Below are 27,774 nucleotides of genomic sequence, written 5' to 3'. Positions count from 1 at the left end.
GGGTAGTGTACATGGTACATTTGGTGACCTGCAACAGGCCAAGGAGAGTTATGAGCGTGGTCTAGACGTTTAAATGAAGAGGCGTGGACCTTGCATGTTGATGCGGGAGGTACTTACAATGACTTGGGTAACGTACTGAGTACATTAGGTGACCTGCAACAGTCTAAGGAGAGTTATGAGCGTGATCTCGACATTCAAATGAAGAAGCTTGGACCCGAGCATGTTGATGTAGTGGGTATTTACAATAACTTGGGTAATATACAGAGTACATTAGGTGACCTACAACAGGCCAGAGAGTTATGAGTGTGCTCTGAACATTGAAATGAAGAAGCTTGGACGCGAGCATGTTGATGTCGCAAGTGCTTACAATAGCTTGGGTAATTTACAGTGTACATTAGGTGACCTGCAACTGGCCAAGGAGAGTTATGAGCGTGCTCTGGACAATCAAATAAAGAAGCTCGGACCTGAGCATGTTGATTTTGGAAGTACTGACAATAACTTGGATAATGTACAGAGTACATTAAGTGACCTGCAACAGGCCAAGGAGAGTTGTGAGCGTGCTTTAGAAACTCAAATGAAGAAGCTTGGACGCGAGAACGTTGATGTCGCAAGTACTTACTCGTCCTTAGGTATTTTACAGTGTGAATTAGGTGACCTGCAACAGGTGAAAGAGAACTACGAGTGTGCTCTAGACATTCGTATGAAAAAGCTTGGACCCGAGCATGTTGATTTCGCATGTACTCACAATAACTAAGCAACATATGGCAATCTGCGGTCTTTCCTTGCACTTAGGTGGCACGGAAAGCCGTAAAAATCTTGAACAAAAGCTCATCTTTCAAACCGGCAGTCTAAATCACACAGGGATCAACGAACGCTTTTCATTCCACTAATTTATTCATGTTTTTCTCGTTGCCATGTTCCCACCAATAACGTAGCTCCATTTTCTGCCTTTAAAAGCACACACAACCCACAACTCCTCTATTCGCTCGGACGAAGGGCTAACGCTCGAAACGGCAGCTTTTTCAATCGTTACGGTGGCCAATTTACCATTTCAACTTTGTTGATATATCCAGATTATTTCGTTACTCCCACCGACGCAGCCTCAAACAGTTTCTTTCGAAACTATCAGCCTTTAATATCCAGAGTACATTAGGTGACCTGCAACAGGCCAAGGAGAGTTATGAGCGTGCTCTAGACATTCAGATGAAGAGGCTTGGACTCGAGCATATTGACGTCGCTCGTACTTACAATAAGAAATACATTAGGTGATCTGTAACAGGCCAAGGAAAATTATGAACGTGCTCTAGACATTTAGATAAAGAAACATTACATTAAGTTACCGGCCACAGGCCAGGGAGAATATCAGCGTGCTCTAAACATTCATATGAAGATGGTTGGACCTGAGCATGTTGATTAAGAATGAATTCGCAGGCTGGTTGATAACCCAACAGGACACTTGTGAACGGATAATATGGGAGATTTAGCAACATTAACCCATTTTGTCCAAGAAGATAGTTTCACTTCATCAGATAAATATTTTTAATCGATACAACCAATGGAAGTACATATTAGTAGCTTTTAAACACCTGAACTGAGCTTTGCTCTGATAAGATAAACTGAGAGATATGCTGAACTGCTGACTAACATACACGTGAAAATTCAATTAGAATATACCAAAGTATTTCATCAAAGCAGCAAGTGCAAAGAATCAATCAATAAACTTTCTATCAGATGAGAACAAGTTTTTAGTGAAATTACGTAAATTTACTGCAAAAGACTATTTTACCTGAACATAATTATTTCAAGCCAGAGCACAAATGTTTGGAACCAGTAGCTTTGATGGAAAGCCACACGAGTCACTTCACTGAAGAAAAACCATGAGGTAACATCCAACATTTTAAGAAAATAAGATATCAAACCAAGAGAACATGAGCTGATGTTCTCCTCTCATAAACTTACAGCACAAGCTCTTTGTTAGTGTAATTTAATTTCTAATTTGCATGTTCGTTGAGGCTGGGGCAACAAAACAATACAGATCTCAGCCCTTTCATTCCTAAGATCTCATTTGCAATTCTCCTTACTATCTGCCAAACAATCCCTACAATATTACTATGGAGAATGTAGCATTGGATCAACTCAAGATCCCTTATTGATATTTTTCTTTATTCTCATTACTTGTTTGGCTATATGTTATATTAATATGGTGAGGAGATATTCTGTCTTGATCTCTCTTGGAAGTTAAAGGGTTACACGACTAACTCTGAAAAGCAAAAGCTTTTATACCTACTACAACATAAAAAGGAAAAAAAAAAATTCACATGCCAAAGGAAAACTGTCATCAAGAACTTACTTTGCATCAAGTTATCGTACAAGTCACTGATATAGGTCTGGTTTTTTAAAACCCTACTTATCAATAATCCTCAGTAACAAAACCAAATTTTTGCCATGACAATTTACACCAGATTAATTTTAGTTGTTCTTCCTGCAACTGAGCCATGCTGCTAAAAAAGTTTTAAGGTATTCCAGAGTTCAAAGCCCTTTTCTGAAACAACTATGCATGGCCACGAGTATCATGAACGTGTCCACTTAATTCTCAAAAAGCTACTACAATCTTAAGATTAAATTAAAATTCATTTAAGTTGGAAAAAAATTATTTTGAAGTTCAATTTTATTTTGGTCAGACTTTCAATTTCCTTTTCTTGAAATGCATCCACAAAGATTTCCCAAACCAAAAACAGAGGATAATGAAACTTACCAAGTGTATATATTAAACCACAAGTCAGAGCAAATCAAATCAGTCTCTGTTGTAAATTCACCTGCAATTCTTCAGTCTTGAACAGAAAAAAATAGCCTGATCTGGTAATGACAACAGTTTTCCTTTAAATGCATGTGAAACTTCTTTTCTCCAAAGAGGTAAACACAATTAACTTTCCACTTCCTTTTGCTTTCCTAGCCTCTTCTGTAACATGTATATTCATAATTAATTTGAATCAATCCCCCTTATAAATCAATCCAAGCATACTAAAACATGGAAGAGCTAGAACTTAAGGTTCTGCTACTAAACTGTGAAAGTTCCCTAAAACGGAAACAAGTTTTGCAGCTGAAGTCTGCTAAAATTTAAATACTTCCGTTTCTAACAGTCATGTTAAATTAATCCTAAATCTACTTTTTGGCTAAAAAAAAATGGACAAGAAAGTGAAGGGATAAAATTTCTCCACAAATCACATCCACCTGTTTTACATTCCCTGGCCCAAGTGACAGAGAACAGAAACTGATACGCTAACTGTTTACCTCTGAAGATCTGATTGGTAGTTCACCTTTCTAGCTGCTTTGTGTTTCTTTGCAAATTCATCAACATGTGATTTCTCTAATTGGCAATTTTTCATGTTTTTGTACTTTTAATTATTTTGCTAGAAAATGTTTAGGTACCAGATCATTGTCAAGGAAAGAAACTAAATATCTTCAAATTTCCCCCCCCTTCAAACATGAAGTAAGCCACTTGATTTACATGCGCTATTTTTTTTCTTTTGAAGGGAGTCAATGTTTTTCCAAATTTGAAAGCTAGGTGACCATGCATACAATTGCTTTTATGCAAATGTAACACCCTACAGCTAATAAGTTCATCTATCCACATTGGCTGTTTGCTGAATAATGTGTAAAAAAGTTTGAGAAGTTGTAAATCATCACTTCTGAAAGTTTTAAGGGTCCAGGGTGTGACATGTGAGGGGTGCCTAACAGTTGTTCCTCCTCAATATGCACATTACTTTGCTGGTACAAATTTATTTGCTTAGGCTCCAAATCCTGAAGAACAGTTTGATATAGGAATAATTGCAACTATTTTGTGAAATTTTTCAGATGCTATTCAAATTCTGTCTTTTAATATGATAAAACTTCATTGAAGTTAAAAAGGTTGAAACAGAAGGCATTTTGAAACATTTTTAAACAAAAATTATACAAATCTTATCATTGTCTAACTTAGTGTGATTTTATTGTAGTATGTATGATTACAGATTTTATCTTCAAGTAAGAAAAATGTATCAATCTTGTTGCAGAGGACAATGGAATTCTCTGGTTGACCTATTTTATCAGCAATTACTTTTCTTGTCAGTAACTAAAAACAGAAAATTATTCCATAAACATAATTTTTAAGGCATTAAACTCATAGTACTAAATTTGTCGACTACAAATGAGTTTATGAGTAAAATTATTCACAATTAGAGTCAGGAGTCAAGTGAATTATTATATCAAAACCATCTGTTTAGGCTAAATCCAGAAGTTGAGCTTATCATTCTGATGAATTATTATGGACAAAGTTACATTGAAAGGACAGTAATTAAATCTAATAATACAATAAAACTATAAATTTTTGGTGGTTAATATAAAAATCATAATTGAGATTTCCAACAAAGGATCGATCAAAGGTTCTTACAACAACACTCTTAATGAAACTTGCGTCGTAAGAGATTATTAGGCATTTATTTATTATCTGAGGTAAAATAATAACCAATAACTTTTAATAATAGTTTAGATGAGCAGACACGGTAAATAATTTTCTCCTATAAATTGTTTAACTTAACACAAATTTGATAACATCATATGTTCAGATATTATTTTAAGAAGAAAGCATTGACTGATTTAATGACAAATAATTTAAGTGATTATTACTCAGAGAGTGACCTTTCCTGAATTGTTGCAGACCTGAATGGCCACAACATTAAAGACAGAACCTAAAAAATTAAGAGTAAGTTAAAATATCATAATTAAATGGTAAACTTGTACTTGTGTCCAATGGACAGTAAGGACAGTAAACTGCTGCAGTGATTCTGTATTACTTAGTAAAAAGACAACCAAAATAAAACAATCCACCATTATAATTATTTAATGATTATCTGGAGGCTGATGCTTGCCGTTCCTCAAGCATACTGGTTAGTTTTCGCTGTAACACCTCCTCTGAAGTTGTTCGTTTAGCTGGTGGATGACTGCCCTGATCATCTTGTAAAAGAGCTCTCTTGCGACTTGTCTCTCCTGTACCTTGCTTCAGCATGTGATTGATATCTCGTAGTTTCTGCAAATAAAAAACACAATGAGAATAATTGCATGATACTTAAAAATCACTGGTGAAAGTCTTAGCTCTGCACAATTTACTGGTACTTCCTAATCGAAGATATGTGGCCTACCCCACACCGTGACCAAAATGATATTAAATTTTAACCTAACTTTGATGCTGGGATTTTCTAAGGGAATGGGACAAACAAGGTTTGCAAAATGAAAGAGGGAGACTAATATTAGAATCATTTAAACTTTGTATTTGGTAAACTTTGAGAAGCATTTACAGCAATTCCATTTGATTCGCAGGTGTACACACAACACTTCTTGAGTGCTCAGAAAGTTTCTTTCTGTTTCACCTGTGTCCAATGTATCAGCTTTGAAAGATGCAGATTTAAAAACATTATCATAATAGGAAGGAAGATAATTAACACTTATAGCGACTACTATCAAAATAATTACAAAACAAAACATAATTTACCTCTGCAGGACTTTCTTTAAAACAGTATAACATCCGTGTTGTTGGTGTCATTGAAACTCCTGAGGAATAAAAGAAACAAATATTTACTCCATGTCTGTAGACTAAATATTTACCATTTATTATACTTTTTGCATTTTATCAAAAATTAATTTCATATCCACAGTATTTAAACAGAATTTCTTAAGAGGGATTTTGTATTTTTGTTCTTTCCCAAGTGTTACGAGGATCGAATTATTTTTACTGAATCTGTCACACAATCCCAGACGTTTCTAGAATTATCTATAATCTGTAATATTCCAGAAACTTCTTTCATGTGACTCAGCAGTTTCCAAAAATAGTACAACTTGTAATACGCTATAAATAGTAATAGAACATTCTAGATAACTAAAGTAAATGTATAAAAGCTGGCTTGTGAGAAGTACAAAAGAGATTTGCCCGAGGGCTTACCCTCATGGCTTGCTGACTGAACTTGTGGAAGCTATGATGTGACAAGGCTATGACCTTTTGACCTTGCAACATCCGGAGAGAAGAAAGAGATGAAAAAGACGATAGTCGAGAGAGGAAGAAGATAGAGAATACAGAGTTTACTATGGAGTCCTCTGGAAGAATTTGTGTACACGGAAAGAAAGCTATGAATCAAGAAAGCCAAGCGCTGTGGTCTTCAGTCGGCGGATGTTGGAATTGGAAGTTGATCAAGACGAAGAACACTTACACGGCATGAAGGATTGTAAGCCTGCTTTATGAACTGCTTAATTTAATCTTTAACCTAAGTAAATTAGACAGTGTAAAACTAATTAAATAATAGTTAAAATGGGTAACTGCTTGTTGTTACATTTTTGTTGCGTGCCATATATCGTACTCGGGAGTCTATTTTCATATATGCTTTGTTAGCAGACATTTGTTGGTCATTCGTGCACATAACACAAGTAACAAAAGAGTCATAAAAAGGAAGGTTTTACAAGGGAGAACTATGCTACAAAGCAGATAAGGTCTGGTAGCGAATGTTAGAATGCATCTTTTTTTATCTACTTGTCTTCTGCATTGTCATTTAAAGAGTCAGTACTCAACCACTGACAACCACTTTATCATCACAGCTAGCTAAAAAGGCAGTGCTCTTCATTAGTGCAGTGTATATACAAAAAACAACTTACCATTCTTGTGATTCTTGTGAGGTGAGATGTACACAGGATGTCGGGTTGAAACTTTGCGTCGTGGTGAGTGCGCTTGGTTTTTCATGACTGGTAGAGGGGACAAGGGAGGAGAATCCGTCTAAAGGAAAGACAAAGTAATCATAAACAAAATCTTGGAATGAACAATCATTGTTTTGAATCACTTCCTTGCAAGAAAAGACATGAATTTAATTTTACTCAAATCATTTTCCTGAGTTGCTTACTAGGATCACTTACCTTCCTTTAAAAATGTCAAAATTGTTATTCTATAGCAAAAACATTTATGCAAAAGAAATTACATAACTTACCGCTCTGTCTCCAGCAGAGAACTTGAGGGCAAAATTCTTTACTCTTTTTATAAACACCTGACGAAAAAATTTGATAAGATGATTGATGATCCATAAGATTTTTGTTAAAATATTTGATGTAGTATTTGAAGGTGCAGACTCTAGGGGTGCAAATTTCATTTTGACTGCTTTGATCCCAGTAGAATTTTAAGGGGAATGATTAAATTTGTCGCAGATTTTCTTCTCAGAAAAAAAATTCAATCTTAAGTTTTGAATTGACATGGAGTGCTCCTATAATTTCAGAAAAATCTACTGGTCTTTACCTTGTTGTAAAACTCAATAAGATCTCCTCTTTCACCGTCAATGTTTGGACTGTTTTCAGTACTACTTGATCCAGAGGTTGATGCACTGTTTGGAGGGGGACTCCGTATTGGGCTTGCTTTTGCACTACTGGGACCTTGTACGGGGCTGGCAGGTCCACTACTACCAGGTTCACTTTTAACACCTGTTGATAAATTGCCAAAAACTAAGTTTGAAGAGCTATGAGACTATTAACATATCTGGCACTTCTTTATGTTTAGGTGAGCCCCTGCCTACAACTTTCTCTCCCATGTCTCCCCCCCCCCCCCTGAAAAAATAAGACATGATTTTCAGCATTCTGAGACATATCAACTTTTTTTTAGTCAGACACTGATGTCAGAATCAGTTCAAAAATACTTATTTTCTGTCTTTGATGGCAATTCACAAAGTAACTGGCGCAAAACAGTCTGGCTGCTAGTGGGTTTCCACTGCCCACTGGCTTCTAATGACAACCTTAACTGGAGCAAGTCTTCAAACAGAGATTGCTAAAATGGTATTTGTATCCAAAAGGAAGAGTTGACAACAAGAGATCAGTGCAGCTAAATATCAAATTTGTTGAGTCACTCCTTGCTTTGAAACCTGGACTATCCATATATAGGCTTCCACAAATCCTAACACTAACAGAAGAAAACTGATACTAAAAAAATTATTAATCGTAATTACCTCTTGCTCCACTATCGCTGCCACTGCTGCCAAGGGGAGCTCTTCTTCTTCCTCTGAGAAGCACACTTCTGTAAACCTTTAAGAAATGTAATGTTTCAATCTCAATTTTAAGGGAGATTTAAAAATTGAGGGTTATTATTTTCACTTAAACATGAAGGCCCACTATATAAGGAAGTCTTCCCTGGGAAGACCTAGGCTCATTTGCCACTCACTGTTGATGTGTGTGGGTCAAATTTAAATCCTGGTAGATGAACAAAAGGGGCTAATGAGATATCTATTGTTTACTTCCACCAGCATGCTAGCTGGCACGAGGTAATGTGCAAACCACCAACTTCGATCTCAAATTTACCGCCACAAATAAAGACAGTTTCCATTGCAGAAAGAAAATACAAATCTCAAAAATTCTTGCATTGTGATGAAGACATAAAACAATTTTGAGGAATGCGCCCGTTGTTCACTGCTTGGGAGTAGCTGTAGCTCAAGCTGACTTGACTCTAAGAGTTCTACATCACACGACGGTTGCTTGACAAATTTAATGGTCCAGCGGGACCTAAGGCTCCTTTTATAGCGTGCCTTCGTGTTTAAAGACCCTTACATGGCTGACAGCCTGGGGCTGAGTACGGTAACATTTCATGATGTTCTGGAATGATAAATCAGCATTTGTGACCTGAAAAATGAACGAGATGAACATGTCAGCTGACACATGAATGCACAGTTACTAACACTCCACCTTGGAGATGCAAAGATGTTCTATCTGAAAGAAACGAGCAAGTTTTAAAACCCTTTAATTGTCCCCTCTAGCTGCTACACATTTCCTTGTAAATTAGTTACAAGAATTTAGCACTATTAGATCAAAATAAGTTTCAGTACTTGCCAGATAATGTATGGATGTCATTGTAAGAAAATAGAAGTTAGGCACGTTTAGGAGTTAATTAAAAGACATGAACAGCTGTGTTGACAAGTTTCCACACAGATGTTCCTTCACATTTCAACAGCTTACCCCTAAAACAAGAAACTACATGCCAGGGAAGGTTGAACTACCCAGAGAAAAAATATCAATTACCTTGCCCATAACATAAATACAACACATCAATATCTGATCAATATGTCTGTCCTTCATCAGCTCTGTCACATTCATCAGTGTATGTTCAAAGCATGTCCACATCCTGTAAAAAACAACAATGGAGTAACAAGTGGAATTAGTAAAATCAAATCCTCCTAGGTGAGAAGAACAAAGGACACATAAGTTGATCTAAAGTAGTTGATCTATTGCCACTCAATTAGGCTAGGTAATGTTTTAGTACAATCTATGTCCCTGGTACCCAGGTCGCTTTCCATTTTTATTGCTGTAAGTTTTCAACCAATGAACTGCATACTGTGGGTAGGTATGTAGGTAGGCTAAGTCTATATGTACTTGAGCCAGGTATGTGGTATGTGGCTAGGTATGTGGTATGTGGGTAGGCTAAGTCTATATGTACTTGAGCATCCAGCTCAAGTTTATCTTGGTTTCCATAGCACGAAGTGACCAAGAGTATTACAACTCCTCCCTGGATAGGATGCCAGTCCCTTACAAGGTCCCCCCCTCCCACCCCCCATTTCATCAGATTTCCTTGAAGATAAAAATTATAGCAGTATCCATTTGTACCCCTGGGTGGAGAGAGAGATCAAATCATTGTGAAATTTACATGTTTTGCCCAAGAACAATACACCATGACGCAGCCAGGTCTAGACCCTGGAGTCCAATGCAATAACCATAGGCCACTGCATCTTCCACTCATACAGTTTGGGGTATTCAATAAATCTGGGCAACAATTCCAAGGAAAAATAACACATTTTTAACCAATAAGATTTTGAAGAGCCCCCCCCCCCCCCGCACCAATTTTATGAGACCTTATTCTCCAATAGGCCCTTGTTAGTAAGCTTTGCAAAGAAATTAGCCACACAGTGGCTTATCAGAAGGTTTAAGGCAACCAGGGGACAAAAAGCAAGTGAACATAAGTGCAAGCCTACTTTAGACGGAGCTCCTCATGGACATCAAGTTTTGTACACAAGTCTCTCAGTCTAACACTGGACAGATGATACAACTGTAAATAAACAAGAGAAAGTTCAGTACAAAAGATTGGATGACCTTCCCAGGCAAACTTGAAGAGACAATAGGTAGTTTTATGAATGAATAAAATCTTAAGTTCTGTTGGTTTTTTTTTTTTGGGAAGCAAACCAGAAACATCCAGCAAACCACTAATTACAAATCAAAATACTCACCAACACTGTAATTCTAGGCAATTTTAAGCCCAAATAGTACCTCAACAGCACTTTACAATAGAAGTAGTTACACCTGTTTAATTTTCAGCTTTCAAAACCTTTTCATTTTCTAAGTTTTTATGGTAAAGTTTTGTAAGCATGGGTTCAGGGTCAAATTGGTTCTCTAAGAGGGCAATCGCTTCATTGCTTCTCCACAAACAGAGTGCCATCATTTTTCAACATTTCTACTTTACCTTTCTGAAAAACAATGCCAAGGAACCAGTCTTCTTAGGTTTACTTGGAGTAGTAACCTTTGCCTTAGGTGTGGTTGGTGTTGAAGATGGTCTCACAGGACTAGATGCTGGTGATGCAGTGGCATTGCTGGTTGTTAATACACTACCAGCCTGAGGAGAAGTCACTTGTACTGTGGTTGAAGTGTTTGGCAACACCACTGCACCATTAACAATATAACCCCCACTGCTTCCAGGAGCCGGGGTAATGATCACTGAAACAAGAATTAAAAGAGTTTAAAACAGTACTGTTCTTTTGGTAATCAGTGTCAGGGTTTGTATTAGTAATGTGAATGCAGAAGAATGGTGCAAAAAGACTGCAGAGTGTTCACTTGTCTGAATAATATATAGTTCAGATCATCAAAATTTAGCCAAAGAATTTGTTAATCTTGGGCACCTATTGGACACTATGCAGCACTGTAACAAAGCTAGTTGAAGTCTCTCTTATCGCTTTTTTTTGCTGTTGTTTTTTTTTTCTCTCAATCACTGCCATATATTTTTAATACAATTATGGTACATATGATTTCTATCTTTTGGGGATGTGCAGGTTGCTTCAACACCGATCCTTGAAATCTGAATATTAAGCTTACGAGTTGGTGCATTCCTTGCAGTTGTCTGGCGAGTTGTAGGTGACAGTGTCACTGGCTGCCCAGTCTGTGCAGGAGGAGAACTGCCAAAATTGACCATGAGATTACGTCTTGCACCACTGCTTGGGATTACTGGTGAACTATAGACATCATGGGCTGAAGGAGAGCTTGGTGATGGCAAAACTAAGAAAACAATACAGCAAAGAGGAGTAATTAATGTAAGTCAGATCACAGAGGATATCTAAGCTTAGGGAAACAACAATTAATTTCTAACAAGAGGTTCAAAAATCACTAAAGAATAATATCCCAACACAAAAAAAAGTTACTTCAAAAAAATCATAGGTGGGAAAAAAGTTGTTAAACTTAAAATTAATGCAAAGAAAAATTGTCAGTCACAAACAGCTAGTGTGAAACACACCAACCATGAAGGATGACATGTGAAAGATAGCAATCTATTGAAAGGTAATAACTAAGGATTTAGACATTCAACTAACTGACCTTGTCTCTTGAGATGAATAGAAATAAATGGAAAATAAAGAAAAGGTGTTGTCACTCACCTCTCCTTGCTGCTCCTTCTTCTCCACAAATCCTTTGAACACGAGGGTGGACAAGTGGGGAGGCCAGTAAATTTTGTGTGGTGTGTGCAGATTCTGTTTGGTAAGGCAGTGACACATCTTCACATGATGGAACTGAGCCAGCTTGTTGGATTGAAAACCAAAGAGGCGAATCATGGCTCCATGCAAGGCTTTCAAGAATCTGTTCCTCTATCTAGTTGAAAAGAAACAAGAACTGGTTAAAAAAAATAGGTACAGTGTTGTTTTGTTACACACTTCACTTGATATCATTCCACTGGTACAAAAACAAAAAACACAAAACACAAATTAGAAAAAGATGCCCTCATATTTTAATAAACAGTCAGGTACATTTAATCTTGTAATAAGTTAAAGTTTTCCATGGTCAAGTTACTTCCATAACCCCCAAAATAGTATATTCTATATACATGCAAGGATGCCCTCATATTTTAATAAACAGCCAGGTACATTTAATCTTGTAATAAGTTAAAGTTTTCCATTTTCATGTTACTTTCATGACCCAAAATGGACACCAAAAAAATAGATCACTAAAGTAACAATTATCTCTCATCCTGCTCCATCAATCACATTTAATTATTTGATAAGAAAATATTGCCACTCATTTCTAAAAAACACAAAACAAACAAAGAGAAGAGATCACCTAGCTATAACAAGTTAATGATAAAACAACAGTTAATCTCCAGATAATCCCAGCCATTAAAAGGAGCTGCCCTTTTTTTACTACAAGACTAAGAATCAGCTCTAATAATCTGATTAATTACAACTTACATGATTAAGATGCTTTACAACATCCCTTGATAGCCCATCTTCAGCTTTGATGAAAACTTCAATAATTTTGTAGAAGTAGAAAGGACTGATTTTAAAGATTTCAATCACCCAAGGGAAAGTCCTAATGGTGAAATAAAGAAACAAAGTAGGTTTAATTGTGTTGAATAATACCGATAGGTGAGGGCAATTTTCAATTGATTGTCAAAGAAATGTGCAATTGCTTTCAAGTTTTGCATTAATTTACTTTGTGTTTGGTCCTTGTCAACCAATAAGATTCAAAACCAAACCTAAGGGTAACTTAGAAACTCATGCAGAGCTCTCAAGTCTCGTGCATTGAGCGCAAGACTCAAGCAAACAAATTCCACCTTATGCTCTCAAGCTGAAGCCATTATTTCTTGCATATTTAAGGTTTCTGATCTAGAACTGTTGATTTTGAGATAGCAAACTGCTGCTTTAGTCAACTACCTATAAATAAATTATCCCTCTTACCAGTAATATAATTTATTTCTTGTTCCCTGTCTACTAGTTCTCACTTCAAACACTTTTCAAGAGTGGAAATTCTCTCTCAGAATTAGGGAATTAATACACATCCATTTTCTGCAGCATCCCACTCTTTGTCAACAAATCAACTTACATATAGGCACCTGATGATATTTCCCAGTCCTCTCATTGGCTGGCTCCTTTGATCACTTAATATTTGGTTTTCCTAAACTCAATCAGGATGTGTGCTCTTAATAAAAGTGGGCAGTCAGCCTTGGCTATAAACAAAACACCTACAGTACCTTTGAGAGTTGTAAGAGAAGATAATGATTTCCAAACAACATGCCATCAAGGAACAGTGAAAGTTATCCTGCTCCAGCAAACCCTGTGAAAAATAAAGAAAATGGTATTCCAGTCAGATTTAAAGCTCTCCACAATCACAAAATGCAGCTGCTGAAGCTCCAACTGACTCTTGCATGACAAATGTAAAAACAAGTTTACTCACAGTTAAATCAAGGTGTCCTTGTAACCTTTTCTGTTCCAAAAGAGTTATACTTTCAAGAACCTGCAAATATATTCATTTTATTTCAAATCATTCTTTGCATGCATAACTTAATCTATACTCTCCATAAGAGACCTCTAATACCAATAGCTTGTGTACCTTATTCTCCTGATGGAGGTCTAAAAGGAATTCCCCCTTTTGAATATTATTTGTGTGTACACACACACAAAAAGGATGTCTAAAAGAAACAGTTTTCTAAAGTATGACCACATGACCAACATTGGGGAAACAATCACCCAAGTTTAAAGAGGTCTATTCAATACTCTAAGATAGCTTGTTACTTTTTTCTGCACATTGATTCAACCTGATGAAAAACACATGACATTGACCTTACTCCATCCTACTTATCATCTCTTATCCAACATAACTCCCACTGGCCTGTTGTGTATTTCACAATAGGAAGAGTGAAGGATCCATACTCGAGCTGGAGTAAAATAAAACAACACAGTCAAACAAGGAAAAAAATGCAATGTTATGGTACCTTGATGTCTGTTGCACAATCGTTCAACAATACAAGGCACATCAGTTGGTACCTTGAAGTCTCTGTTTCCAAAATCCTGAGGCAGGCCTATGCAATGGATTTCAAAAATATAAAATAATTTCAATCCTGGTTTTCACACCATCATTAATTTTGGAATTAATTGATAAGACATGAATTGAGAGGTTGTACCTTCAAATTTTGGATTCAGTAGTTCCCGGCGATTCTTTGCATACAGTGCATTTGAGTAAAGGAGATCCAAGCAACACAAAAGCAGACGGTAAGAGTTTACCAGATCATCACTTATGGCAGGAAAATTACCTGTTGATCAATATATGGTATGTTACGAGTTCTGCGTTTGCCCTGCTAAAGCAATGTTAACCTTATTTTTGTGACTCAGAATCACCTCTTAGTAAGCCCTTTACACCCTTGCATCAGTATGCACATTCTCCTTGCTGTTGTCTTTCTTTTTTCCTATTTACTGATGAGGAGAATTTGATAAACAATCAAGAGCTTTTTTAGTTGGTGATCATTCCCTTCATTCTATTGACCCTATCTTTGATTTAGTAGTGATACTGTAATGAGTTGTGTTGTTACAAAATCACAGCAAATAATCGGAAAATTGTTTTAATTTGAGATTAAGAGAATTCTCTTGCGCAGTGAGACAGTTTTCATCCCCTGTTACTATTCTTTACTCTAGTCCAAAAACTGACACAATGATGCATGTAACCTTGGAAAACTGTTATAAAAGGTAGTCATATGAATCAGAACTCTGCTTCTCTATGACAACAATAGAGAAAGCTTGTCACATTTTCACAAAAATAATCTCCTAATCTAACAATCATATATAGTCAGGATTTCTCAATCCGTCTATCAAAGTGGTCAAAGTACTTTATCCACTTGAAAATAGGTAACAGTAATGCAAAATTTGTAACATTGCCATTAATACTAACCACAGAAAAATAAAATCTAAAAAGAACAAATTAATTGTTGAAAACACAGGAAGTTTCCAGCTGAGCTTTTGTCTTAAAGAAAGACGAATTGAACTAACAAGCGGTAGCAAAGGACAAGATTTAAACACCCTAGCAGCCTTGAATATATTAACTCAGTTTTAAAACTGGACAAAAAATTATTTAAGGATAACATCACTGCAAATAAATTTTGCAGTTTAAATCTGCTAAAATCAAATTAACCCCATGCAGGGTGATGAAGTGCGAAGTACAATTTAGTAAAATCCTTTATAAAATAGAAGAAACTTAACTGAAATCTTTGAAGTTACATGAAGGGAAAACAGAACACTTAACAGTAAATTTTTAATGATATGCAAAAGCAATGTTAAAATATTTCTGCTTGCTGAAAGGTCAAGTTCATGACAAAGGAATTAATTCAAAATTGTCAACGCTGTCAAAATATCTCCTGCAAATTGACAGGCCAATTTCATTGCTAAGGATTTAATGCACAAGTATCAAAATTCAACTATAGACATGCCTAAAAATAAAGTAACATATCTTAACTTCTTACAAACTGATCTCAAAATTGTGACTCATTCCCTAGAAACAGGTTAACCACTTCAAGTTAATTACTCAGTAATGTTTGACCCATGGGAAACGTGCCTGAACACGTTTGGTACTGCTGGGCTGTCTCGAAACCATCCATCAATCAATATATGGCTTAGTTTATTGCTCAAGCATGAACAAATAAAAACAAAAGAATGACATATAACTTTGCCTCAGACTTCACTCTGGTTCAGCAAGATTCAGGTGGGGTGATCCAAACAGCCCAATGCCGGTCCCGCATTACAATCAAATAATATTTTTCAGTGAACCAGAAGACAACTAATGAAAAGGCAAATGTTTTAACTCTTCGCTGCACTCTAGTGCAAATTAGACCTTTGTGCACAAATGTTTGGTGCGCAAATTTCCTGTACTTAATAGCAATCTTCTAAAAAGCCTGAAGCGAAACAATTCAAGGAGCAAAACACAAAGGGCTACGCTTCACACTGCTGTCATGCTCTAGATATCTGCCCATCATTTTAATGCTACATAATTATACTGATGTCAGTGCCAACAGTCAAAATACAACAAAAACTGTCTCTAAATAGTGTTTGTTATGGAAAAAAACCACGGAGAGAAAAAATCCCATCATAAATTCTGCAATTTTTCATTCCTATGCCCAGGCCGTCTTGAGCCATGCCACGTTCCTTTCCTTTCCTTTCCTTTCCGTGGTGCGGTAGTCAGCCCGTGAGCAATTAAAATAGAAAAGAAAATACCCCACAAGATTGCGGTAAAGGAGAATATTGATTACTCAGTAAGTTCAAATTTCACAAGATGCAGACACCACCCCCAAAAATCTCCTAGAGAAAAATAAATATCAAAAAGCAAGCTAATTCCGAAGTCCTGCACAAGCGAAAGCACAAAGAGCAAAATCTTTTGTCTTCGAGGATACACGTATGGCATTTTAAAAACTTTCTGAGTATCAGGTTTTTCTACCCGCTAACTTATCCATAAAAGACTGATATTTCTCGACCTGGGATGTTTCTGTGAAATCGTAATTTTAACACCCCCTTATCTGTAAGTGTTTAAATGATGAAGTCTTTGCGAGAAGAATTTAACATAGAGTTAAATTATGTTACATGATGCGAGTAAAATTTCGCGCCAACGGGCACGGAACACGAACCTGGCAGGCTTTTGTGCATCATTCCCGATTTTGGTCAAGTGAAGAATTGCAGTTAGTCGGTGTAATAAGTCTTATAAGTGTAAACTCAGACTTAAAACACTCCTTTTACAAAAAGCTCTTTGACTATTCCAACCCACATAATCACACAATTTGACCATCCCTTAAAGATATTCATTGTACATACTTTACCTCCCATTCTTCGAATAATCATATAAGGAAGCTAAATTGCTCTGACTGTAACGCGTAGAAATCGATCATAAGGAGAACACCAAGGGGATCTTCATCTGGGTCGAGACTGAAAAGAAATTATATTATTTATTGCCTTAACAGTTGTCGTGGTGCAAAAAGATCTGCCAGCCGACCAGAACATCACTATGCCAATCAAGGTTTGGCAGGAATTAACTTAATCTACAATTTTTCATTTGACAAAAGTCACTCGTACAAAAAGTAAAAATTCATACTCTGCAATAGATAAGTTTATTAAGTCTTCTATTTAGGTTTTGTTTTCACCATGTTCCAAGTCTGTCTCCCCTCCTCCTTCTTAAGAGAATGTAATGACAATTTTGAGAGTCAACTTACCAAAAAAGCCTTTCAATAACAGAAAAAAATGTAACAACCCAAAATTGAAAAAAAAAAAGTAATCAAATTTCAGATTAATTTCAAAAATAATCTCACCTAAGCAATAGTTTGCATAACTCCAAGGATGTTCTGTAGCATTCTGAAATCCAATTTACCATTACATTAATGGTAACAAAATGAGAATGGTCATTCATTGTCTTTCTCAAATGTTTAAGGTAAAGACGGTTGTAAGGAAATGATCGCAATCCTGTTGTAGCATTGTGTATCGCATATTATTACACAAGGCAGGCAAGGCGAGTAGAACTCCCATTAAAGGTGACATACTAAAACAACCAAGTGAAAGTACATGAAGCAAAAGTTAATGTGTTCTGTGTACTAAGTACCTTTTTGTCCGACAAAGATGATCTGGTGAAATAAAGCTAATATGAAAAAAGATCTGCAGAAAGACAGGCAAAAAGGTGAAAACAATGTTAACCAGTCTAATAGATTACAATTATACATGAAGAAAAGTAAGGTTAAATTTTTCAAAAAACAAGATGTATGTATTGTATTTGTGATATTTAGACAGTTGTCCTTAAACAAGAAGACTAGAATGTATAACCATTTGCTGATCTCATAGGAAAGGCAGCACATTCTCCTCAGTTAATTGAAGGCCTTGAGTGTTGCTTCATTCTATGGCTTGAACCCTCTACCTCCTCCACAGCAGTCTGGCACTCTGCAATGCGGTGAACTGCTTTACTGCACCCTTTCCTTCTGGTCACACAACATCTTAACCTTGGTATGACAAAGTGTTACCCACTTTACCTGTTTTCTGCTCTTCTGTACTATGACAAAGTGTTACCCACTTTACCTGTTTTCCGTTCTTCTGTACTCCAGTCTTGACCACCCTGTTGTGAGACTAAACAAGGTATGGAAACTTCGTTCAAGACAGTAAAGTGCTCTTTCTGAAATGAGAGTTAATAAAAAATGGTTATGACTATTTCTTGTCATTAGTGGCTGCAGCACTACAAAAAATTAAATCTTTGACTTGACAATAAAACAGCAATAAAAATTAGGCTAGGAAATGAGTTGACCTATTTAGCACCAAAACTCATTACATGATTTATGCATATGATGATACTTTTTCACTCTCTTCTATGGGAAATCAAGGTCCATTTTACAAGCTATTTGACAAAACAACTGCAGAGTGAAAAGAAACCACTGCATTTTGGTCAAAGTAATTACAATATATCCATTCAGGATTTTTTTTGTTTTTATCTTTTTTGCTGTAGACCTAAAAATAATCTGTTCATGATAAGTGGCCACAAAGGAATTTTGCCAAAAGAGAGGTTCAAAATGGCACAGAGAAGCATAGATTGTCCAAGCACCTATTAACTCTGCAGCCATCTGGTAATCTTCTCCCATCTTGCAGATCTCACTGAGTTGCAGTAGGGAGTCGATATGGTATGGGTGAGTGTTTAAAATGGCCTGAAATAAAATTATCAAAACACCAAAATTAACTAAATTATTGCACAATAATTATTTCTTTAACTCAAAGCTATGCAGGAGATGCAGTAGCCTTTTTAAGGCTACTGCAGTTAAAACTGGCTGATGCAGAAGAATCCAAGCTGTTGAAGGGTCCAGATACTGGTGCTGGCTGCATCATTGTGTAGTGTTTTTGGAAAAAAAACACCTCACTTTCTCTGTGCCTCTTTCCAAACAGAAGTGCAAATGATGGCTACCAAGGAACTACAGTATCAGGGAAACATGGGGGAGGGAGGGTAGCCAATGATGGAGAAGAATCCCAACTAGGGGGGTTGAAAATAATCCAGCTCACGCTGGATGGATAGCTTGGCTCCAGAACAAAGTTTGCCTCTGTTTGCAGCTATGATGGAATAATAAAATTACAGATATATATTTGGGTTGTAGTGATTCTACTGCCTTCAGAGATAAGAACTGGAATTTGCAGCTGTGATAGAATCATTCTCTTACAGAAATATAGTTGAGATATCATGACCATACTACCACCAAAAATAAAAATTGGATCAAGAGCATAGTTTGCTTTGTTTGAAGTTGTTATAGAAAAGTTTACTTACAGAAATGTTATTAGGATGTAATGATTCCACTGCCTCCAGAAATAGGAACTGGACTTCTTGATAAGATGGTGAGTGTTCAAATGCAAAGTAGCTGTATCTATGATATAGAGGAAGTTACATAATCAAGACTTGTATATGAGATACAAAAAAAGCTTGAAGTAAGTAATCTATTATTAATATTAAATATTGATGGTTCAGTTCATCTATTTAAAACTGAAAACTGATAGGTAAGTTAAAATAATATTATTGGGTTAAACATTAAGTTAAGCATGGCAGTACTTCAGGGCCCATTAATTCAAAGGGGTATTTTAAACACTATCCGATGGATAACACACTATCTAGCAGTTATGTGTTGACAAAACACCCTGTGCTGTGCACCAAGTAGGGATTTATCCAGTGACTAGCATTATCCACTCTTTGAAAAACTAGGGCCCAGACTCAGTTTTTCAACAATAACCACTGCAATTTTCAAAATAAATCGGCTGGGTGTAATATGATCTGGTATGTTTTCCAATAATGAGTGCAATCCAACCTTTCAATAAGCAGACTTATTTATAACTAGTGATTATAAACATGCACCTTACCCATGTCTTTTATCCAGAAGCTTCATGCTCACTCCTGTGAAAGCAAAATTATCAACAAATTTATTCAAAAGATAAGAATGGCCTTGATATAAAATATGAATCGAAATATGTGCATTTAATATTTCAATTTTTACCAGTTGCCTTTATGTGTGGCCATGTTGACTTTACTGTAACCAACCTGTTGGTAAAACAGCAAAACTTTTTATTTTCGGACAATATAAAATAAAGTTCAAAGCATTTTTTTAAAATTTGTTTGCCACCTTATTGTGATACAATATGAGTTTACAGAGATTTGTTACAATACGGCAGGAAAGCTCAAAGAAACCATACGGCTTGTGCCACGTGGGCTTTCCATGATAAATAACAATGAGTAAACTAGATATTAGATTAACTGAACAGTAGCGACAGAGTATAGATAAAATGAAAATAAAAAAAAAAAAAAAAGAAAAGAGAAAGAGGAAGGGAGTAGAGGGGAAGGAGCAAGTTAAGAGAGAAGGAATTTCTTTAGATTTTTCTTAAAAGTAGATACACTTACTGAACTTACAACATCTGGACTAAGTGAATTAAAAAACAAAGGGCATTGGTATTGAAACAAGAAACGTCTTATATTAGTTCTGCACTTAGGAATTAACATAAAAGGAACTAGCATTCCTAGTATCATAATCATGAACCTGATTCCTTCATAGAAACATGTTATTAAATGCATCTGGTAACAACACGATTTTATATAGAAATATAGTTTTTCCTATTTCTGCTAGGTACATATCATTTAGTGGTAAGATACAAAAAGTCTTAAATATTGGTTCTGTATAAGCGCCATAACAAGATTTGCTGATGATTCCCATAGCTCGCTTTTGAAGCAATACAAGACGTTTCAAATTAGTAGGATAGGTTGACCCCCAAACACTTATGCAATACTGCAAATACGGATGGACAATGGAGAAACAAAGTGTACATAGCTAAAGGCAGATTTGTAGAGGCAAAAACTTGACTTAGAGATAACACCTAAAGACCTGGAGACTTTGGAAGCTAGGTAAGCAATATGCAATTTCCATGAGAGATGCTCATCCAAAATCACTCCTAGAAAAACAGTTTCACTTTCCTGAGCTAATGTACGATCACACAGTTTTACTGTTAAACCACTGCTATTTATGCCAAGCTGACTGCCACAACCTGACTTTTCTTACACTGAGGCCACAAAAGCAGATAGTGACGATACACCTAGCTTTTGTGAGAACAATCTCACCTGCTAGTTTGCAGGTATAACAGAAAGTAAAAGAACTAAATTGAGATAATACTTGTTCATAGTCTATCAACAGTAGGAAACAACATAGTGAAGAAATATATCCTGTAAATGTTCAACAGATGTTACACTTAGTGTACCTTGTTGAGGGATGATAAACTCGCTGATGTGCTTTTCTCTGCCTGCAAAAGAAATTATTAATTAAAGAATTAATTCCTGATCCTTGCATGTTGTTTTAAAAAATCCCTAAAACAACTGTGCCATGTTACCAACCCCATCATACATACAAAAATACCAATAAAGGTAAACAATTAAAAATGTAAAATCCGCCATTATAAACATAAAAGTTTATGAAGATGACAGTGATCTTTGCAGTGATGAACACTGCTTCATTAATGCCTGAAAAATAATTTTTAGGCTTTATCTTCACTACTGCTATCAGCGGTAGTGTTCATTGCTGCCAAGATCATTTTCATCTTAATTTATTGATCTGCAGTAAAAATGTATAACATTTATATTCACAGCCATTCATAAAAATTTACAACACTATTGTACCATTTCACCATGAAGATGATTTGGTACCTTTGTTCTGCTCTGACAATGTGAGATCCAAATCTCCTTTTCATCTCATTCTCAGCATTTAAGTTTCTAGTTACAAGAAAAAAATGGCATGAATTAACAAATGGTAAACACCACAGCGTACACTATTGAGTTATGGATGCACGCGGGAGGTTGCTAAGCACGAAAGAAGCGTAAGAGTCGCTCGAGGCGATAGCCGAGAGCGACTCTAGCTTCTTGAGTGCTTAGCAAACCTCCCAAGTGCATCCATAACTCAATAGTGTACGCTGTGGTGTTTACCATTTGTTTTATAACATAACATTGATACATTGTAGCTAAAGAGTTCTCTTTTAATTAACAAATCTTACGCGACCAGAAAAAACAAGCGCGCGCGGAAAAATAGTCTTTGCATTTGCTCACGTCAGCAGCGTACACCCATGGGCAAATGGGGAACGCTAAATTGACCAAACAGAGCGCGCGCTTTACTTTGGTTATGTTATAAAATAAATTGGCAAAAAAAAGCAGAGCATTGCAACTTGTAACCAAGGGAGCTTGCAGCACCTCAAACTGGAATCAATTTGGTCATCACAGTGAGTAGGAAAAAGTTTTGGCAACTAAAATTAATTTCCAAGGGAAGTCATGAACTTGACAACCTATGTAAATCAGTCATGTTATGAGTTCTATCAATGTCATGACTTAGTGTTTAAGGTCTTGAGTTAAAACTGAGGAACAAGATAGTATTAATTTGCCACTGCACTCTTTTTTGAATGCGAATTAAGGGGGACAAGAGGGCTGGAGGACCATTTAATGTTAGTAGCTTTTCCTCTGGTTTATAGAACTTACCAGTGATGAGTTATTTTTTTTCATCATGTAAATGCAGATGTTGTCTGTTGTCATTTGATTTTTTTTTTTCACACACATACAATGAATTAATCTATCTTTCAAACAAGAACTGCATGTAATTATAGAGACCAAAAAAAGGACGTTGCATCCAGGGAATAAACTTGTTATTCAAAAGGCATGTTTCAGCAAATATCCTAACCTGTGTTCTACATTTAATACAGCTTTTGTATCCAGAACTCCAGAGGCGCTCTCTCCAATGGTTACTACTGAACCTGGTAATGAGAAAATGTTTGATATTGTTAAACAGCTGCTGACAAATCACTCAGTTTCCTGCCACTCTGTTAGTTTCATATTGATGAACGAATGGTAACCTTACGTATATGAGAATGATCCTTCGCAGTAAAGCACTATTTGAGCAATAGTGAAAATCAGACCTGAAAAAAAAAAATTTCAGGCCTGTACGGGACTCGAACCACTGACCTCTGCGATACTAGTGCAGCGCTCTACCAATTCAGCTAACAAGCCAACTGGTAGCAGGCCATCAAATTAATTCGATATAAACCCGTAGATGATAAATCAAACAACAACAAACATATGAAACATATGTGTGAACTGCGGTTATGAGACGTATATGAGAATGATCCTTCGCAGTAAAGCACTATTTGAGCAATAGTGAAAATCAGACCTGAAAAAAATTTCAGGCCTGTACGGGACTCGAACCACTGACCTCTGCGATACTAGTGCAGCGCTCTACCAATTGAGCTAACAAGCCAACTGGGAGCAGGCCATCAAATTAATTCGATATAAACCCGTAGATGATAAATCAAACAACAACAAACATATGAAACATATGTGTGAACTGCGGTTATGAGACGTATATGAGAATGATCCTTCGCAGTAAAGCACTATTTGAGCAATAGTGAAAATCAGACCTGAAAAAAATTTCAGGCCTGTACGGGACAGTTCACACATATGTTTCATATGTTTGTTGTTGTTTGATTTATCATCTACGGGTTTATATCGAATTAATTTGATGGCCTGCTCCCAGTTGGCTTGTTAGCTCAATTGGTAGAGCGCTGCACTAGTATCGCAGAGGTCAGTGGTTCGAGTCCCGTACAGGCCTGAAATTTTTTTCAGGTCTGATTTTCACTATTGCTCAAATAGTGCTTTACTGTGAAGGATCATTCTCATATACGTCTCATAACCGCAGTTCACACATATGTTTCATATGTTTGTTGTTGTTTGATTTATCATCTACGGGTTTATATCGAATTAATTTGATGGCCTGCTCCCAGTTGGCTTGTTAGCTCAATTGGTAGAGCGCTGCACTAGTATCGCAGAGGTCAGTGGTTCGAGTCCCGTACAGGCCTGAAATTTTTTTCAGGTCTGATTTTCACTATTGCTCAAATAGTGCTTTACTGCGAAGGATCATTCTCATATACGTCTCATAACCGCAGTTCAAACATATGTTTCATATGTTTGTTGTTGTTTGATTTATCATCTACGGGTTTATATCGAATTAATTTGATGGCCTGCTCCCAGTTGGCTTGTTAGCTCAATTGGTAGAGCGCTGCACTAGTATCGCAGAGGTCAGTGGTTCGAGTCCCGTACAGGCCTGAAATTTTTTTCAGGTCTGATTTTCACTATTGCTCAAATAGTGCTTTACTGCGAAGGATCATTCTCATATACGTCTCATAACCGCAGTTCACACATATGTTTCATATGTTTGTTGTTGTGTGATTTATCATCTACGGGTTTATATCGAATTAATTTGATGGCCTGCTCCCAGTTGGCTTGTTAGCTCAATTGGTAGAGCGCTGCACTAGTATCGCAGAGGTCAGTGGTTCGAGTCCCATACAGGCCTGAAATTTTTTTCAGGTCTGATTTTCACTATTGCTCAAATAGTGCTTTACTGCGAAGGATCATTCTCATATACGTCTCATAACCGCAGTTCACACATATGTTTCATATGTTTGTTGTTGAATGGTAACCTGTTTAAAATTCTCAAACCAAGGTCATTTGTTGAATTTCCTTGTCAGTAAAAGCATATGGTGTACATAATAAACAAAATGATGCATGGTTGCTTGTACATATTGAGTTTCTATTCTAGTGTTCCAATCTATATCTCATGGGTGAGCCCAGTGAACAAAGAGAAATTCCATACAGTCATGTATCTACCTTTGCCCAGTTATTCTCGATATTCAATTATACTGAAAGACTTTCTGCTATGAGCATCAAACACATTACCAAGATCAGACCTAAACTATATCTTTGAAGTAGGTCAAGATAATACAACACTGATTGACTGAAAGAACACAAAACTATTGCAAAGATGGGACATTTATAAATACCTTCTACTGCGTAGTTACAATATTTCTTACCAGACATTTCTTCCTCAGGTTTTGGCAGGATGTTCACTCTTGTAATGGCTCCATCAGTGCTGTCTCTTTTCTACAATTAGAAATCACAAAGAAAGGAACTTTTCATTAATGAATAACAGTAAGATCAAAATATTCTCTAATTAATTAACACTTAAATTCACAGTCACTATAATTCTGGTTATTGAGCAGCAGTGACTACCTCCCTTTCAAGAGAATAATATAATCAGAATTTAAAAATCCATGCCTAGATGACTATTTTTTTAAAGCAAGAAATGAATTCAACTTGATATCATTTTGAACTTCTGACAGTTTAATTTGTATTTTCATATGTTGCAGTCAAGGGGCTCTCTCCCTGCCCCATTTGCAGAGTAGCCCCCGCACCAATCACTTGAACAGTTTATCCTCAGAGTTTGCCATTACCTCTTTACACTCCTGGGTGAATAGAGGCACTGTAAGGGTTAAATGTCTCGCTAAAGGCCATAAAACACTGATACCACCTGAGGTAAGTTGGTTCCTATTTATTGGCTGTTTATACCTGTGCCATACCATGTAGTACAAACAGTCATTAAGGTATACTTGTAAGCTCCCTTGCCAAATAAACAAAGCAACAGGTCCAGAAGAAAGGGGGGGAGGGATAGGTGTAGTGCTAAGAAACCATCACAAATTCAATTATTGATTTTATTTATAATTTTTTAAGCAGTCTGGTAATTCATTTACAATTTAGGAACCCACTCACGTCCACTACTTTCCCATTCTCTGTTTCTCCTTTCCCTTTCTTCTTCTTCCTTTTCTTTTTAGGTAGCTGTTTGTCAGCTATTTCTACACGGCTGGGTTTTTCTTCATTTATATTTTGTTCCAAAGCCCCTGTTAAACTTTCACCTTCCTGATCATCCTGAGAGCCTTCATCTGACTGCTCATCCTCAATATTTAACTGAAAGAGAAGCAATAATAAGGTCTAATTTCAAGGATTATGTAGTAATATGTGATATACTAAGCATTGTTAAAAATAATGTACCCCAACAACTTATGTAAGAAGCTAGAATTTCGCACCACAGGTTTAACTAGTTCACAAAATGTAACTCACAGATATCACTCACAGAAAAACTGGAATAGCTTAATCATTTTTTACTCAACCCTTAAACTCTCAGAAGTGATTAACATGCAAAGAAAATACCTCGATAGAGTATTTTAAGATCAGTAGGACGTTTTAAGTACAATTTTTAGTATTATGAATTTTTTATTTGGTATTTTTATATTAAGTAGGATTTGTTGGGGGCCATTATGTAAACTACCTGGTAACCGGTAATAATGTATTCTACCCTCGGTAAATAAAGTGTTTGTTGTTTGTTGTTGTTGTTGTTGTTGCAACTTCTCCTATAATATCCATACATTATCCAGCGAACAGGTAATGAGAATACTCAAACTTAACAGGTAAAAAAAATGTTACCTTGACTTAACACCAAATTATCATGATTATAACTAATGACTATGTATGTGTATGAGGAAATGTCTAGCAGCTAGGAGAGAATTAACAATCAGAACTTTAGAGTTGAATATTCTCATTGCCTATTTTTTGGGTTAATGCATGAATATTATGGGGAGAACTTGCATATTAATAAAGGGTTAATTTCTATCTCCGTATCCCCCTTCTCACTCTGTAGAAATAAATTTTCCCCATTCTTGTAGAATGTACTGGTACTAACAAGTAAATAATTTATCAGTTGAAATCAAGCACGCCATTTCTGTTAATTTAAGATGATTTTACTTTCAACGAACGTATGAATTTAGAAGGTAAGTACCTGTTTAGAAATGTTTACACCGCTGACCAATTTGCATGAAGTATTTAACAGTTATGAAGGCAAGTAAATGGGAAATAAATGGATAGATTTGACAAATGCAAGAATAAATTGGATACGCTTCATCGAAAAAATAAATAGATAAACGAAACTTTTTATTAACAATGTCAATGACGCTTAAAAGAGAGGTAAACAAATTTTTTTGTGTTGTTTCACAATCAACGCAAGTATCAGATCCATGGAGCACTCACCAAATCAAAAGGATTTACAACAGGTTTTCCTTTCTTTTTTGACTTTACTGAAGTCGCAAGGTTAAAATCATCTTCATCCTCTTCATCCCCATGCGATATTTCTAGTTCCTTTTCACCTTGTAGCTTCCTTAAAACAGAAGAAGCTAAATACAGGAATTGCACCGACCTGTGATTGGAAGTTAAAAATAGCATTAGTCACGCTGTTGAGCTCAAGAGACTTGTAGATCACGTAAGCATTTGTGGTCGAAAGTTATGTTAGCATTAAAAATCTTTCCTTTTTTCAAATCAAATAAACACAGACTTTTATATTATCGCTGGAAGAGAAATTTTCGGGTCAAATCTACTTCGGTAAAGGGGTAAATTTATGGCGTGGATTTGCTGCCTACCGTTCGTTATTCATGGTCGAAAATTCACCACTGAAACAGCAATAATATTTGGTTTCGCTTCAGTATCGAGCAGTTTTCGTTCCTTAATTGACTGGCTAGGTAATATGTTCTATTTGCAAACGTTTCGCTCTTGGTGCAATTCCTTTCTGTAACGCAAGTCTTAAATACAGGAATTGCACCGGGCCGATTGGTCGACTTCCAGCGGTGAAAAATGGAAACGCCGAACGCGATAATCTTGCTTCCTTCAGTCATAGTTAATCGATTAACTATGCTTCAGTCCAAAGCCTTTGATCTTCACTTATGAAGTTCTTTTGCCCACAGCTCCCGTTCTGAACGCGCTTTGGACCCGGTGCTTTTCCTGCCTTTAACGCTTTCAACTATTAAATTCAGGAATTGC

The 27,774-nt window shown here is 36.3% G+C and overlaps 2 protein-coding genes across 6 annotated transcripts; both read right to left on the bottom strand.

The window, feature by feature from the left end:
- Window positions 1-1,525: 1,525 nt before the first annotated feature.
- LOC148734400 (retinoblastoma-like protein 1) lies at window positions 1,526-14,324 on the bottom strand. Its single transcript, XM_088753120.1, has 17 exons — window positions 14,198-14,324; window positions 14,009-14,095; window positions 13,471-13,530; window positions 13,268-13,350; window positions 12,486-12,606; window positions 11,682-11,892; window positions 11,128-11,307; window positions 10,502-10,752; window positions 10,017-10,090; window positions 9,070-9,172; window positions 8,602-8,673; window positions 8,007-8,082; window positions 7,307-7,488; window positions 7,005-7,061; window positions 6,679-6,796; window positions 5,528-5,586; window positions 1,526-5,065 (listed from the first exon to the last, which is right to left on the bottom strand). Exons 2-17 carry the CDS (start codon window positions 14,048-14,050, stop codon window positions 4,886-4,888), a joined length of 1,869 nt encoding a protein of 622 aa, XP_088609246.1. The 5' UTR covers window positions 14,051-14,095; window positions 14,198-14,324; the 3' UTR covers window positions 1,526-4,885.
- LOC148734399 (ribosome quality control complex subunit TCF25-like) lies at window positions 14,197-27,604 on the bottom strand. 5 transcript variants are annotated; one of them, XM_088753126.1, is made up of 15 exons: window positions 26,992-27,604; window positions 25,681-25,875; window positions 24,945-25,014; window positions 22,763-22,835; window positions 21,745-21,810; window positions 21,303-21,344; window positions 20,054-20,097; window positions 19,920-19,953; window positions 19,336-19,432; window positions 18,628-18,727; window positions 18,111-18,204; window positions 17,644-17,696; window positions 17,357-17,399; window positions 16,871-16,976; window positions 14,197-14,326 (listed from the first exon to the last, which is right to left on the bottom strand). In XM_088753126.1, exons 1-14 carry the CDS (start codon window positions 27,181-27,183, stop codon window positions 16,889-16,891), a joined length of 1,191 nt encoding a protein of 396 aa, XP_088609252.1. In that variant the 5' UTR covers window positions 27,184-27,604; the 3' UTR covers window positions 14,197-14,326; window positions 16,871-16,888. The 5 variants fall into 5 exon arrangements, 4 of the variants coding, with proteins under 4 accessions (XP_088609252.1, XP_088609253.1, XP_088609251.1 ...); XM_088753127.1 differs by lacking the exon at window positions 14,197-14,326 and having other exon boundaries at window positions 14,701-16,976; window positions 26,992-27,157; window positions 27,378-27,604; XR_015998664.1 differs by lacking the exon at window positions 17,357-17,399 and having other exon boundaries at window positions 26,992-27,442.
- Between the last annotated feature and the right edge of the window lie 170 nt (window positions 27,605-27,774).

Source organism: Stylophora pistillata, chromosome 3 (genome assembly GCF_964205215.1).
Source record: "Stylophora pistillata chromosome 3, jaStyPist1.2, whole genome shotgun sequence".
In the NCBI taxonomy this organism is placed as follows: domain Eukaryota; kingdom Metazoa; phylum Cnidaria; class Anthozoa; order Scleractinia; family Pocilloporidae; genus Stylophora; species Stylophora pistillata.
Note: the sequence above shows the minus strand (reverse complement) of the source record. Positions and strands in the feature narration are given on the sequence as shown.

What these genes read in the sequence shown, in the direction of transcription:
- LOC148734400 (XM_088753120.1), bottom strand. Translation starts at nt 14,050, where the DNA reads ATGTGCCTTGTATTGTTGAACGATTGTGCAACAGACATCAAG. An exon ending in AGAAGGAGCAGCAAGGAGAG is followed by an intron (nt 11,308 to 11,681) that starts GTGAGTGACAAC and finishes TTGTTTTCTTAG; the next exon opens with TTTTGCCATCACCAAGCTCT. An exon ending in AGCCCCAGGCTGTCAGCCAT is followed by an intron (nt 8,083 to 8,601) that starts GTAAGGGTCTTT and finishes CATTTCTTAAAG; the next exon opens with GTTTACAGAAGTGTGCTTCT.
- LOC148734399 (XM_088753126.1), bottom strand. Translation starts at nt 27,183, where the DNA reads ATGCTATTTTTAACTTCCAATCACAGGTCGGTGCAATTCCTGTATTTA. An exon ending in ACCTGAGGAAGAAATGTCTG is followed by an intron (nt 22,836 to 24,944) that starts GTAAGAAATATT and finishes TCTCATTACCAG; the next exon opens with GTTCAGTAGTAACCATTGGA. An exon ending in TACAGAAGAACGGAAAACAG is followed by an intron (nt 17,697 to 18,110) that starts GTAAAGTGGGTA and finishes GTCTTTCTGCAG; the next exon opens with ATCTTTTTTCATATTAGCTT.